General features: G+C 41.0%; 1 protein-coding gene across 1 annotated transcript; it reads left to right on the forward strand.

Moving 5' to 3' along the window:
• The first annotated feature begins 1,008 nt into the window (after positions 1 to 1,008).
• On the forward strand, positions 1,009 to 6,133 carry LOC134200041 (uncharacterized). The gene is made up of 3 exons (XM_062671964.1): positions 1,009 to 1,285; positions 3,178 to 3,774; positions 4,041 to 6,133. Exons 1-3 carry the CDS (start codon positions 1,009 to 1,011, stop codon positions 4,073 to 4,075), a joined length of 909 nt encoding a protein of 302 aa, XP_062527948.1. The 3' UTR covers positions 4,076 to 6,133.
• The last annotated feature ends 9,322 nt before the right edge of the window (positions 6,134 to 15,455 follow it).

The raw sequence follows: 15,455 nt of genomic DNA on the forward strand, positions 1-15,455 counted from the left end.
CGTGGTTTTTCCGTTATAACTACTGAACCATGCATCTGATTGACTTGAAACTTGGTATCCATGTAGAAAATACATGTACTTATTGGATAGGCTAATATTTATATGAGTGTTCGATTCCCTAATGATAATGACAATAAATAATAATGTTAATTTTAAATGCGCAGCGAAGCGGGCGAGTACGGCTAGTCTTCTATAAAATTCATTAAAATTAAAAATCAACTGACACCTTTACGCATTGTTCATTCTTTAACCGTCTCGCCATCTTCTTTTCCTCTGTAATTCTGTCTGTCATTCTCTTTTCCCTTTTCTTACAGTTTTCTCTCACTCACATCTTAACGTTCCATTCCACACTCTTTTCATACTTCCCGCTCTTACCAATCCTACTTGAATGTGTGAACGAGCCCAGAGCCTACCTAGTGTTAAGTGGTTACCGGAGTCCATAGACAACATGAGCTCTAAGTCTCAGGTCTATAGAACAATGAGTGCCCCACCCTTCAAGCTGAAACGCATTACTGCTTCACGACAGATATAGGCAGAGTAGTGGTACCTACCCGCGTAGACTCACAAGTGGTCCTACCACCAGTATATACGCAAATTAGAGACCTTAAAACTTATATGTCAAGGTGGGTGGCGCATTTACGTTGTAGATGTCTAAGGGTTCCAGTAACCACTTAACACCAGGTGGGCTGTGAGCTCGTCCATCCATCTAAGCAGTAAAAAAAAAGTAGTCAGGGTCGCCCATGGGAATCAGCAATGCCAGGAGGTGCGCATGGCATTCAACGTGTTAAAAGCTTATTCACTAGTACTTAGCAACGAAATAGTTTTGTGTTAATTACGGTTTGTAACATTCTTTTGCACTTAAAATTGTTGTTTATCATTAGTTGTTTTCTTATCCGGCTCGTATTGGACCATGATTTGTTGGTAGGTCCAAGGCTTCAACCAGAGCTACGACACATAATTATGAAATGGCGTACTTATCCTGTATGTTTCGCAGCGGACATAACTAAGATGTATCGAATGGTCAAGGTCGTACCAGAGCATACTGACTTCCAGCGAGTACTGTGGAGAGAGAATCCTAGTGAAGAAGTCAAGGACTGCAGGGTGTTAAGAGTTACCTTTGGTGTTTCGTCGGCCCCATATCTAGCAGTTAAGAGTTTGCAAGAACGCAACACCGGTCTTTCTTGGGATCAGGAAGTTACGTCGAACCTGCTGGATGAGTGGATTTCGTTTCGCGACAACTTACCTGCTCTCAACCAAGTCACGGTGCCCCGGTGGGTCAATAAGAGTAAGGATACAACTTACCTTGAGCTGCACGGGTTTTCCGACGCATCCAATGACGCATACTCAGCGGTAGTTTACTTACGCGCGACTCATCATTATGGCAACGTTAGGGTAAGCAAATATCCATTCCTCGCCTGGAGCAGTGTTGGTTGCAAGGCTCTTGTCTGAGGTCTCGGGCATTCTGCCTATTCCTGCATCGCAGATACACGCTTGGACTGACTCCACCATCGCTCTGGCTTGGCTGAAGGAACAGCCAAATCGATGGAAGACCTTCGTCGTAAATCGAGTGGCTGAAATACTGACAGTTTTAAACAACGACCAATGGTCGCATGTGGAGTCATGTCAGAATCCAGCCGACTGTGCATCCCGAGGGCTGGCTCCACAAGAATTTATCCACTGTGAACTCTGGTTCCCTGGCCCTGCGTTTTTAAGAGAATCCACGTATGTATCGCCAACGGTAAACATATCGACTGATTTAGAAGCCAAGCCGTTGAAGTCTCATCACCTAACTATTTCCGAAGTAGCTGGGTCAGATCTTCAGACATGGACGAAGTATTCATCTTTATCAAAAACGGTTAGAGTGGTCGCGTCTTGCATTCGATTTATTAATAAATTAAGGTCAAAGCGAAATCCTTCTTACTTGACGGCTTCCGAATTAGATCATGCATTAAAGATAGGAATTAAGGTTTGTCAGACTCAGGCCTTTTCTAAAGATATTGAGCAAATAAATAATACAAAAAAAAAATGACTTAACAGTTCTGGCGTAAGTGGTCTAAAACTACACCAGAACCCCAAATAGGTGACGTTGTTCTTGTTAAGGAAGATGGTCTCCCTCCTTCAAAATGGTTTTTCGGTTTGATAGAGGAGAAGCACACTGGTCCAGACAATGTCACAAGGGTGGTTACTATCAAATGTAAGAAATCTAAAATTGTAAGACCAGTCTCCAAACTTTGCATTTTGCCTATCGCTTCTTAACATTACTTACCTGAATAGCTGTAGATATTTCATGCAATGTATGTAACTTAAATGTATCTTTCGATGCATCAGCTATTAAGTATTTTGTTATTGTTTAGTTGTAAGTACGAACTGTTTAAAAGCAACCCTTGACTGAACTTTGTCGTTATTATGGTTTCTTTAATGCGTTAGTTTATATTTAGTTCATGTTGAGCAGTTCTTTATTGATTATTATTAGGTTAAGATGTTACGGTTTCATGGAGATCTTAATTGTACATGTAAAATTTGATGGCCTCATTGTTGGCTATGAACTTCTGTAGTTCATGGTGGGCGGAATGTTGGCCCTGTTTTTGCTAACTCCTAAAACCGTCACTAAAGGGCGCTGTAATACGCAAATCCGTTGTCATGATACCCTTGTCATAAGTGACACTGTATCCGTAGATTATTGATTTTTATTGAATATACAAGTTTTTCTAATCCAAGTTTATTTTCATAATCATCCCTCGGAAAGTCGAACATGGTCCAATACGAGCCAGATAAGAAAACAACTAATGATAAACAATTTTAAGTACAAAAGAACGTTACAAACCGTAATTAACAGAAAACTATTTCGTTGCTAAGTACTAGTGAATGTGAAGAATGGGCCCGGAAAGTTATATTAAATTGCAAACCGATGTTCAAAATAAGATATTTAAGGCACAGGTTAATTTCAAATAGTCACCTGCGTCTAGAATAACAAGGGAATATATCGAAACGAGATTGCAATTATTGGAACAACATTGGTTAAAGTTTTAAGAAAATCACCAGAATGTTATATTGGGATGCGAAAATAACGATTATAGCTACTTTAAAGACGATGTTTACACCATGGTTGAGGATAAATACATTGAGCATAAGATAGAATTTAAACAAGCGTTATCGCAATTTATCCCGGTCGCTCAGTTAAATACGAACACCTCAATACATCCCGGAAACAATGGGAACAAAAACTAAGCGAACAGGCTGATCGATTGCCTACACTAAGCGAGTTCCAATCATTCCTGGAATCAAGATATCGAGCACTCGATTATTTAGAACCAAACCAAAGAAGAGAGTCTAGAGGCAAAGATGCAGTGGATAAACCGAAGGTGTTCAGCGTGACGACGTCTGTATCCTACCCATTCTGTTCGGGAGATCACTTGCTTTATCAATGCAAGAAATTTGTATTAGAAGCCATCGAGAATCGCCGGGAGTTCATCCAGAAGAGAAAACTGTGTTTCAATTGCTTCGGAGCTAACCATTCGGTAACTCAGTGCAAACGACGCACGGCTTGTCGGTGCTGTGGCCGACGTCATCACTCGCTGCTGCACCAGGAAGGCGGCACTCACAATCCGGCCCTGGCGGGCCCTAGTCAGCCCACTAATCAACAGCGGGAGCCAGCACAAGAACCGCAGGCGGCGGATCACGTGGAGCGTGTTGTCAGCCATTTTTCTAACAGTGAAATGAGATCAAGTAGTCAAGTAATGTTAACTACCGCATTAGTTAATGTATCCAACAAGGGTATGTATCACACACTTAGGGCATTGTTGGATCAGGGCTCTGAAGCCTCGTTTATTAGCGAACACGCAGTTCAACTTTTGCAGCTTCGAAGGTTGCCAGTTAGAAGTACCGTATCTGGTTTAGGAGGAGACAAATCTAGTATTTCAGTAAAACATATGGTTCAATTTAAAGTACAGTCCACATATAACTCTTTTAGCTATCCCGTTCAAGCCTATGTTTTAAACTGCCTAACATCCACTCTTCCTTCACAGCAAATTCAATTTCAGGATTGGCCGGTATTGTTGCAATTGCAGATGGCTGATCCAGGATATGGTACACCAAGCAATATAGATCTTCTACTAGGCGCTGATGTGTATGGTCAGGTTTTGTCAGAAGGCATATTGAGAAATCCACCTGGAACATTGACAGCTCAAAATACACAGCTGGGATGGATTCTGTCGGGACGAGTTTAGGTTAGTGGGGATACTCCTTGCATTATTAGCGCACATACCCATGACAACTCAATCAATGATTTGCTGCGTCAGTTCTGGGAGATTGAAACTGACTAGCATCATCCACTTTTATCCAAGGAAGAAGAATCCTGTGAAAGATACTTTGAATCCACTACAACTAAGGACAGTTTGGGTCGTTATGTTGTAGGTCTTCCTTTTCGCGACAACAATCCACTTGCTCAAGAAGAAACTTGAAAATAATCCATTCTTGAAGCAAGAATAATCCAAGGTAATAAATGTAGCCACCTGGCTATGAATCATATAGAAGTAATTAATGACAAACAAGAAGCTGCTAAGCCAGGATGCGTTTATATACCTCATCATGCAGTTGGTTGTTCGCGAGGACAAAAGTACAACGAAGGTCGGCGTTGTTTTCGACGCTTCGTGTAAGGGTACCAGCGGCAAGTCATTGAACAATGATTTATTGGTAGGTCCAAGGCTTCAACCAGAGTTACGACACATAATTATGAAATGGCGTACTTATCCTATATGTTTCGCAGCGGACATAGTTAAGATGTATCGAATGGTCAAGGTCGTACCAGATCATACTGACTTCCAGCGAGTACTGTGGAGAGAGAATCCTAGTGAAGAAGTCAAGGACTGCAGGCTGTTAAAAGTTACCTTTGGTGTTTCGTCGGCCCCATATCTAGCAGTTAAGAGTTTGCAACAAGTGGCAAAGGACTGAACCCACCATCGCTCTGGTTTGGCTGAAGGGACAGCCAAATCGATGGAAGACCTTCGTCGCAAATCGAGTGACTGAAATCCTGACAGTTTTTAAACAACGACCAATGGTCGCTTGTGGAGTCATGCCAGAAACCAGCCGATTGTGCATCCCGGGGACTGGCTCCACAAGAATTTATCCACTGTGAACTCTGGTTCCATGGCCCTACGTTTTTAAGAGAATCCACGTATGTATCGCCAACGGTAAATATATCGACTGATTTAGAAGCCAAGCCGTTGAAGTCTCATCACCTAACTATTTCCGAAGTAGCTGGGTCAGATCTTCAGACATGGACGAAGTATTCATCTTTATCAAAAACGGTTAGAGTGGTCGCGTTTTGCATTCGATTTATTAATAAATTAAGGTCAAAGCGATATCCTTATTACTTGACGGCTTCCGAATTAGATCATGCATTAAAGATAGGAATTAAGGTTTGTCAGACTCAGGCATTTTCTAAAGATATTGAGCAAATAAATAATACAAAAAAATGACTTAACAGTTCTGGCGTAAGTAGTCTGCCGAGTACCTCACGACTCTAAATCAGAGATATAAGTGGACTAAAACTACACCAGAACCCCAATTAGGTGACGTTGTTCTTGTTAAGGAAGATGGTCTCCCTCCTTCAAAATGGTTATTCGGTTTGATAGAAGAGAAGCACACTGATCCAGATAATGTCACAAGGGTACTATCAAATGTAAGAAATCTAAAATTGTAAGACCAGTCTCCAAACTTTGCATTTTGCCTATCGCTTTTTAACATTACTTACCTGAATAACTGTAGATATTTCATGCAATGTATGTAACTTAAATGTATCTTTGGATGCATCAGCTATTAAGTATTGGAGTTTACTCCTTTAGAATCGATTTACATATATAGGCCCGGGGTATGAAAATTATGGGGACCAAAATCGTACTAGCATGTCACACGAAATGCGTTATGCGCCTGATTGCGCATGTCACACGAAATGCGTTATCGCAGGTGACGCCGGGCTGCTGCGCCGGCAGTCCGCCACAAAGCCTCGTACTGATCGCGCGTTTCTCTCATTATTGTATTTTCATATATTTGTTAGTCGTTTGTTTTGTGTCTCGTTAATTTGTTAATAATCTGTAGTGTATCGTGTTGTCGTAATATAGAACTATTTCTCGTATTGTTTCGTTTAATTTTTTATATCCAGTAAACTCCAGTCGTGCGTCGGAGCGGACACACACACTTTTTTTTGTTATTGTTTAGTTGTAAGTAAGTACGAACTGTTTAAAAGCAACCCTTGACTGAACTTTGTCGTTATTATGGTTTCTTTAATGTGTAAATTTTATATTTAGTTCATGTTGAGCAGTTCTTTATTGATTACTATTAGGTTAAGATGTTACGGTTTCATGGAGATGTTAATTGTACATGTAAAATTTGATGGCCTCATTGTTGGCTATGAACTTTTGTAGTTCATGGTGGGCGGAATGTTCACCCTGTTTTTTCCAACTCCTAAAACCGTCACTAGAGAGCGCTGTAATACGCAAATCCGTTGTCATGATACCCTTGTCATAAGTGACACTGTATCCGTAGATTATTGATTTTTATTGAATATACAAGTTTTTCTAATCCAAGTTTATTTTCATAATCATCCCTCGGAAAGTCGAACAATTAATACCCTTTTTTTTCAAACTAAATACTTTTATTTATTACTAATGCATAGAATACTTTAAAAAAATTAACTAATAAAAAGTAGGTACGTCTTAAAAATGAACATAACATAAATTTACTCTTCATCGAAAAACACGCTCAATTAAGCAACGTTCTCAAATAATATATTCTTGAATAATTTTCAGCGCTTTTCGTCGGCTAAGTAAAATAATACGTTGGAGTTAGCGTGATTAATGTTTCGTGTGAAAACGATGCCATAAATATCAGTATCTAGCTGCTGCAGCGCTTTTTAAGCTTGATGCATTTGAATTATGTATGTAATGAAACAAAAATCTCTATGTGTATAAAGTAAAATACAAGGCTTGTGTAAGCGGTTACGGACAGTTTAAGTTCAGCTCATTCCCGTAATATTCGTAACTAGCTGAGTCTCGTGATGCTACCCGCGGTTATTGTCGTACCGCGGGTGACGCCGCGGGGCTAAGCTAGTCTAAAAAAAAGAGTCTAAGTTACTCCTTATATCAACAGCTACCTATCAGTGAAAGTCTCGTCAAAATGGGTCCAGCTGTTCCATAGATTAGCCGGACCATACAGACAGACAGAGACAGACATACAGACAAAAATTGTAAAAATGTTATTTTGGTGTATGGACCGTGTGTATATTCATATGTATGTAGTAAAAAGCCGTTATTACAATATTACAAACAGACACTCCAATTTAATTTATATGTATAGATAAGAACATTTCTAGATTGATTTACCGTCAATGTAAGACGATTATTATGAGGTTAAGGGCAACGTTCGCCGGTTTTCCTTCGTTATAGTTTGCGGGTTTTAAAAATAACAAATTGAAATTGTTAAAAAGGTAAAGCCTTTTTGAACTTTGCTTTGGGGCTTATGTTTCATTAATTTAGTTGTTGCGGCTTCGAACAATCGCTTCTTGAATCCTTCATTTTGTAATTTAACAAAACCAACTTTCAGCATATATTTTTTTCAACATGTATTGTTTTAAAAATTATCTTTTACGTTTCTTAAAACAATAATATTTTCCAAACAGTGTGGATTAGTCATTCAGAATCTAAGATACACAGTTAAATCCACGAAAGCAAAAAAAATATAGCTACTAATATAGTAACTTTTTTTCCTACCTATGCTGATAACCTTGATAGGCTAGGTGAGCTCACGGGGCTCAAGCCGCAGTGTTGCTATCACTGGCCCTAGCAAGAGCAGTGCTTCGCTGAATCTACCACCGGTGCTTGTGGTACCTAAAAGCGCCGTTAATGGATCGGGAGGATCCGTAATGACGTGTTTTGGGCGACGTCGACTATGTACCATTTGGTCTACAGGGTCGGGTATGTAATTTCCAGCGGCTACGACAAGAGGGCTTGGATGTCTGCCGCTGTGTGGAGTACGTCACAAAAGTATTGTTCAGGCATAATTTAAAAAAAATACTAACATTATGCACGCCTTCTCTATATTCTCTATAAGTGTGGGAAATTTCGTACTCCTCCGTCCGCGCAATTTTCTTAAAAAGGGGTACAAGTTTGCGTGTTAATATATAGATTTCTCTCTTCGATCTTCTTACTTAGGCGCCGGAATATACAGTAGACTCTATTTCTAAGAGGCCTAAAAGATTAAAACATACATTAATAAAGAAAAGAAACCAAAGTTAGGCAAAATATTTTGTCACTTTCTACGTAAATGAAGTGGGGGTAAAATTTAGCGTTATGCCATAGTAACTATTCCACGCGTACGGAGTCGCGGGCAAAAGCTAGTACAATAATAAACTATTGACCGTTCAAAAACCGATTAAATAACCCGAAACTTGGCCAACAATACTTCACTCGGATAGTTAATAAAATATCAAAGCATTTATCCAATATTTCGGCGGCTCGCCTCACGCAATATGCGTCCCGGAGGGGAAATAAAAATAATATACACGGGATCGAGTTAACCCCGTGATAAATTATCGTTATACCTGTTTTGTATCGGTGATCACGGATAAAATCACTAACGGATCTGTGGCGAAACTATTAGGTAAATACCAGCTACAAATACGATGTCTGTTTGCAGAATTACTAGTTTTGAGCCGTTTTAAGCTGGACATTTTCATTAAACGTATTGTATTTAAAACTATTATTGCGGTTTGACATTGTTTTTGACGTGATAACGTCTTATAAATCAATGAACACCGCCTGCACGCACAAAAAAGTGTCACGTTCCGCCTGAGCTTAAGCGTGCAAGCGAGAACGCGGAACAAGCTACAGAGAAGTCGTCGTGGCCCAAAGGATAAGACGTCCGGTGCATTTGTATCGAGCGATGGACCGGTGTTCGAATCCCGCATGCAGGTATCAATTTTTCTAATGAAAATACGTACTTAACAAATGTTCCCGATTGACTTCCATGGTGAAGGAATAACATCGTGTAATAAAAATCAAACCCGCAAAATTATAATTTGCGTAATTACTGGTGGTAGGACCTCTTGTGAGCCCGCACGAGTAAGTACCACCAACCCACCTATTTCTGCCGTGAAGCAGTAATGCGTTTCGGTTTGAATGGTGGGGTAGCCGTTGTAACTATACTGATACCTTAGAACTTGTATCTCAAGGTGGGTGGCGTATTTACGATGTAGATGTCTATGAACTCCAGTAACCACTTAACACCAAGAAATAAAAAAAAGGAAGCATGATTGGCCCAAGCGTTGACTTGTGACACATTTATCTATCTTTCCGCGTGACGTTAGAGTTAGCCTGTTCGAATAGTTCTGCTACTGACGTTACCACTTAAAACTATCGTCCGTAAACCGACTTTACAGACTACCAAATTTTTGGATTTTCATTAACATTAGATTTATTATTGCCGACGTTTCAAATACTTACACGCTAACAGTTAGAACAATATTCAAGCGACGAATAACAACACCTTGGTGGTTCGTGAATACGAAAGGTGTAAAGTATTCTCAACGTCGGAAATAATAAATTTAATGACACTAAAAATCCCGAAACAGTACTTTTAATTAGGGTTTTTTTTTATTGCCCTTGCCTAACGAGCACACGGACAACCCGATGGTGAGTGGCTACCGACGCCCATGGACTTCAGCAATTCCAAGGGCAGAGCCAAGCTACTGCCTACCGCTTAATACTCCCCACAAGCCTCTTCTGAAGAAGGACATGTCATAGCGCTCGGGAAACACCGTAGAGGGGAGCTCATTCCATAGCCGGATGGTACGTGGCAAAAAAGACCTCTGGAAACGCTACCATTTGCTAAGGGTTGCTACCATCTGAAAACAAAGACATTGGAATATCTAGGGAGTGCTGGAACCCCAAGTTGGCGTTCGTGGTTCGATCTAGCACAACAATAAATGTGAATCGGGTACTATTCTTTATGATCATAGAGCTCAGAGTGGAAGCCAGTAAGTGCTCTCCACATCCATCTCGATTCAAAATGCATTAGAATTAAAAAGACAGTTTAGCAAAATGTCAAAGAGTTAACCAAGCAACCAAGCATAATTGCATAACTAGAAATTAAAGATTTTTAAGCAGATCTTTTTTATTACATATATGGTTGGATGAGTTCGAAGCCCACCTGATGTCGAGTGGTTATCGAAGCCAATCTATATCAACAACGTAAATGCTGCCACCCACCTTGAGATGCTAAAGCTCTTTAACCCGAAATGAATTTCAGCAGAAATAGACAAGGTAGTGGTAACCCACCCATGCGGGCTCACAATATGCCCCACATGTAAAACCCCGAATAAGCTTACATTTTCACAAAGCTTATAAAGTACATCGCTAATAACACTGTTATCAAATTACATACACAACAAGCTTCTAAATCGAACAAATAAGTGTAAAGCTAATTTAGTTTGTCGATTCACGCTGTTGGCTACAAATGTTACAATGGGCATTCTCCATTATTGCCTCTGGACTTCTCTGTGTATCGAGTATTCGGAATGTTCCCGCTTTGTTCAAATTCCATACTGGACTATTAACCGAAAATTCTTGGTTGAGCCGCGACGCAAACGATTCTCGTATTTACTGCTTCGGTTTAAAGTTGAACAAACAGTTCGTTTGCTTTAGTACACACGAGCCCAGTCATTGTTTAAACTGAAGCATTGTTTAGAACAGTACGGGTACATAATTTCAGATAAGTCGAGCACGAAAGTGTACGGCTCGATGGCGGCGTTGAAAATTTGCGCTAATGAGGTTATCTACGGCTGCTAGGTTCGACTATTAATGAGGCAATTACAAATAGGTCGGTTAATTTTTAATACGATTTTAGTATTTTTTTGTCGACTTTTAAGTATTCAGTAATTAAGATTTGTATTATCTAGAAATATTATATAATAGTCCGGAGTAGAGTTCATCCATACTACCTGGAGCCACTGCGGTCATCCACAGTGCGTTTCCAGAGATCTTTTTTGCCACGTACCATCCGGCTATGGAATGAGCTCCCCTCCACGGTGTTTCCCGAGCGCTATGACATGTCCTTCTTCAAACGAGGCTTGTGGAGAGTATTAAGCGGTAGGCAGCGGCTTGGCTCTGCCCCTGGCATTGCTGAAGTTCATGGGCGACGGTAACCACTCACCATCAGGTGGGCCGTATGCTCGTCTGCCTACAAGGGCAATAAAAAAAATGCTACTAGAGAAAGTCGGTCAGGTTTTATTGTGACTATAGCTGATTGTATGAAAAATAGAGGTTTTTTTTCATTGATAGGAGCCCTGAATCACCAACCATAACCGTATCAAGTTTCATCACAATCCGAAAAATAGTTTTAAAACACAAATAGGACAAGCCTACGAAGTTCCTATATAATTTTTTATTCTTATTTACAATTGAAATAAGTATGTAAAATTTTGCGCTTGTCACTTTACAAATGACGAACTTGTTTAAAACCATTGATCCCTTATCTTACCTATGGGCGAAATTTCCAAAAATCCTTCATTCGTATGTGTATGCAACAGCCCAAAAGGTACTAACTGCGTGCTTGAATTTTGAAGTTTGTAGTCCTGCGCCCCAAGGTCCGCTTTGATAAATCAGTCAGTCAAGACAAGTGCTATTTAAATATATATTATTGTAATACATAGATCGTCTTATACATATTATTATGTATATAATCAATTACTGTTAGGTTCCACTGGATACAAATTCTCAGAACGATACAATTTTTCCGATAATAACTTAGGCAAGTGCAATGTTAGCTCGGGTAGTCCGCATTCTGTTGGAGTTCATCCGAACCATACAATTCAATCCATAGCGGTAGGCAGCGGCTTGGCTCTGCTCCTGGCATTGCTGAAGTCCATGAGCGACGGTAACCACTCACCATCAGGTGGGCCGTATGCTCGTCTACCTACAAGGGCAATAAAAAATAAAAAAAACTTTGTCTTAATTTCGCTTCTTCGTGCATTTAGATTGGACTGTGAGTGGTATGTGAAGAATATTTACATTCACGTCGGTCGAGTAACTCCCAAAGTATATGAAGACACTGTCGGAGATCCTACTAAACTGTAGACAGTAATGGAGTTGAAATTAACTCTTTTCTCAAGGTAGCCTATTAAATTGCTGATGGACTACGCTAACCACGCAACACCAGATGAAACAGAGCTATTTAATATATGCCCAAATCTCGTTTACGACATTTTCAAGTTAAGCTTAATATTATACAAATTCTGAAAAACAGCATTCGGATCTTCAGTCCACCGAGCAATTTCTCCCGTTCGGTGGAAGATCTTCCCGTGGTCGTTAAACACCCCAAAACGTAGATTCACTGGTGGTAGGACCTCTTGGGAGTCCGCACGGGTAGGTACCACCACTCCGCCTATTTCCAAGGTGAAACAGTAATGCGTTTCGGTTCGAAGGGTGGGGTAGCCGTTGTAACTATACTGATCATTCCGATAGAGGCACCCGTCACGTGCGGACGTGCTCATCGTCCACTCGATCGCCCGGTCTTTGTTCGCCCGGCTTTTGTTAGCCCGGCCATTGTTCGCGCGGCCTGTGTTCGTGATACATCTGCCGACCAAGTGTGTTTCCTGGAAGCTTTTATTTGTTTTGGTTTAGTTATTTTTGTGTTCGTGGAACATTTGCCGACAAAGTGTTTTCCTGCAAGTATTTATTTGTTTTGTTTCTTTTTGTAATTTCTGTTTTGTTGTGCTTTTTCTTTGTCCTGTAGTAATCGCGCCGCATTGCCACCTGTGTTCAATAGAACCGCTCAGGTCCGAGAAGTTGGGGCCTCGCCGCAAGGCGAGTGTCTTCAAGACCCGGGGCCGCCCCACCTGGGTACTCAGCGATCATGGACGCTGTATTCGCGGAATTCCTCCGACTTCGCCACCCACAGCTCGCCTCAGAGTTTCTGGCCTTCAAGGCCAATCACACTGCGAGCCCTCTCGAGGACTCCGCCGCGCTCGCTGCTCCTGCATCGCCTGTACCTGCGTGCAGAGCTTCTGCATTGAGCACCGCAGCCTCTGTCGTGCCTGCCGCTCCCGTGTCGCCTATACTGGCGAGAAAAGCTGCTGCGTCGTCCGCCATGACCATCGTTTCAGCTGAGCGATCATCCGCGGCCTCCGTCGCGCCCTCTAAAACACCTACACTTGCTCGTAGGTCGCCTGCACCCGCCTCCTCGTGCTCCGACTCTGACTCGGACATGGAGGTCGACCTCGCCCCCGCCTCATCGACGGATGAATTCACCCTGGTACAGAAGGGTAAGAAGCGTGCCGCGGAGTCTCGAGCTCCCGCGGCCGCTAAAATTAGCAAAGCCGTGAACGCGTCGCGCCCCCGCCCTCAGACTCCCGTTGCGCCCCCAGCCCGTGCCACTCCGTCGCCGCGTCCGGTGGCACAAAATAAAACCCAGACCCCTCCCCCGGTTATCCTTCAGGAGAAGGCAGCTTGGGATCGAGTTTGCCTGGCCCTTAAGGCCAAAAATATAAATTTCACGAATGCCCGTAACCGCGCGAACGGCATTCAAATTAAGGTTCAAACACCCGACGACCATAGGGCCCTCTCTTCTTACCTCCGTAAGGAACGTATAAGTTTCCATACTTATACGCTCCAGGAGGAGCGCGAACTCCGCGTTGTAATACGCGGAATCCCTAAAGAGTTAGATGTAGAGCTCGTCAAGGCCGATCTGTTAGAACAGGGCTTTCCAGTGAATTCTGTGCACCATATGCACACCGGTCGCGGTAGGGAGCCATATGTCAATTGTACGGGCACTCTTCCCGTAACTGTCACGCGCGCCCCCGATGTGTTAAGTGTTTGGGCGGGGGTTGAGCAGTTCTTTATTGATTACTATTAGGTTAAGATGTTACGGTTTCATGGAGATGTTAATTGTACATGTAAAATTTGATGGCCTCATTGTTGGCTATGAACTTTTGTAGTTCATGGTGGGCGGAATGTTCACCCTGTTTTTTCCAACTCCTAAAACCGTCACTAGAGAGCGCTGTAATACGCAAATCCGTTGTCATGATACCCTTGTCATAAGTGACACTGTATCCGTAGATTATTGATTTTTATTGAATATACAAGTTTTTCTAATCCAAGTTTATTTTCATAATCATCCCTCGGAAAGTCGAACAATTAATACCCTTTTTTTTCAAACTAAATACTTTTATTTATTACTAATGCATAGAATACTTTAAAAAAATTAACTAATAAAAAGTAGGTACGTCTTAAAAATGAACATAACATAAATTTACTCTTCATCGAAAAACACGCTCAATTAAGCAACGTTCTCAAATAATATATTCTTGAATAATTTTCAGCGCTTTTCGTCGGCTAAGTAAAATAATACGTTGGAGTTAGCGTGATTAATGTTTCGTGTGAAAACGATGCCATAAATATCAGTATCTAGCTGCTGCAGCGCTTTTTAAGCTTGATGCATTTGAATTATGTATGTAATGAAACAAAAATCTCTATGTGTATAAAGTAAAATACAAGGCTTGTGTAAGCGGTTACGGACAGTTTAAGTTCAGCTCATTCCCGTAATATTCGTAACTAGCTGAGTCTCGTGATGCTACCCGCGGTTATTGTCGTACCGCGGGTGACGCCGCGGGGCTAAGCTAGTCTAAAAAAAAGAGTCTAAGTTACTCCTTATATCAACAGCTACCTATCAGTGAAAGTCTCGTCAAAATGGGTCCAGCTGTTCCATAGATTAGCCGGACCATACAGACAGACAGAGACAGACATACAGACAAAAATTGTAAAAATGTTATTTTGGTGTATGGACCGTGTGTATATTCATATGTATGTAGTAAAAAGCCGTTATTACAATATTACAAACAGACACTCCAATTTAATTTATATGTATAGATAAGAACATTTCTAGATTGATTTACCGTCAATGTAAGACGATTATTATGAGGTTAAGGGCAACGTTCGCCGGTTTTCCTTCGTTATAGTTTGCGGGTTTTAAAAATAACAAATTGAAATTGTTAAAAAGGTAAAGCCTTTTTGAACTTTGCTTTGGGGCTTATGTTTCATTAATTTAGTTGTTGCGGCTTCGAACAATCGCTTCTTGAATCCTTCATTTTGTAATTTAACAAAACCAACTTTCAGCATATATTTTTTTCAACATGTATTGTTTTAAAAATTATCTTTTACGTTTCTTAAAACAATAATATTTTCCAAACAGTGTGGATTAGTCATTCAGAATCTAAGATACACAGTTAAATCCACGAAAGCAAAAAAAATATAGCTACTAATATAGTAACTTTTTTTCCTACCTATGCTGATAACCTTGATAGGCTAGGTGAGCTCACGGGGCTCAAGCCGCAGTGTTGCTATCACTGGCCCTAGCAAGAGCAGTGCTTCGCTGAATCTACCACCGGTGCTTGTGGTACCTAAAAG

The sequence above is a fragment of the Bombyx mori genome, chromosome 13, assembly GCF_030269925.1.
Source record: "Bombyx mori chromosome 13, ASM3026992v2".
NCBI lineage: Eukaryota > Metazoa > Arthropoda > Insecta > Lepidoptera > Bombycidae > Bombyx > Bombyx mori.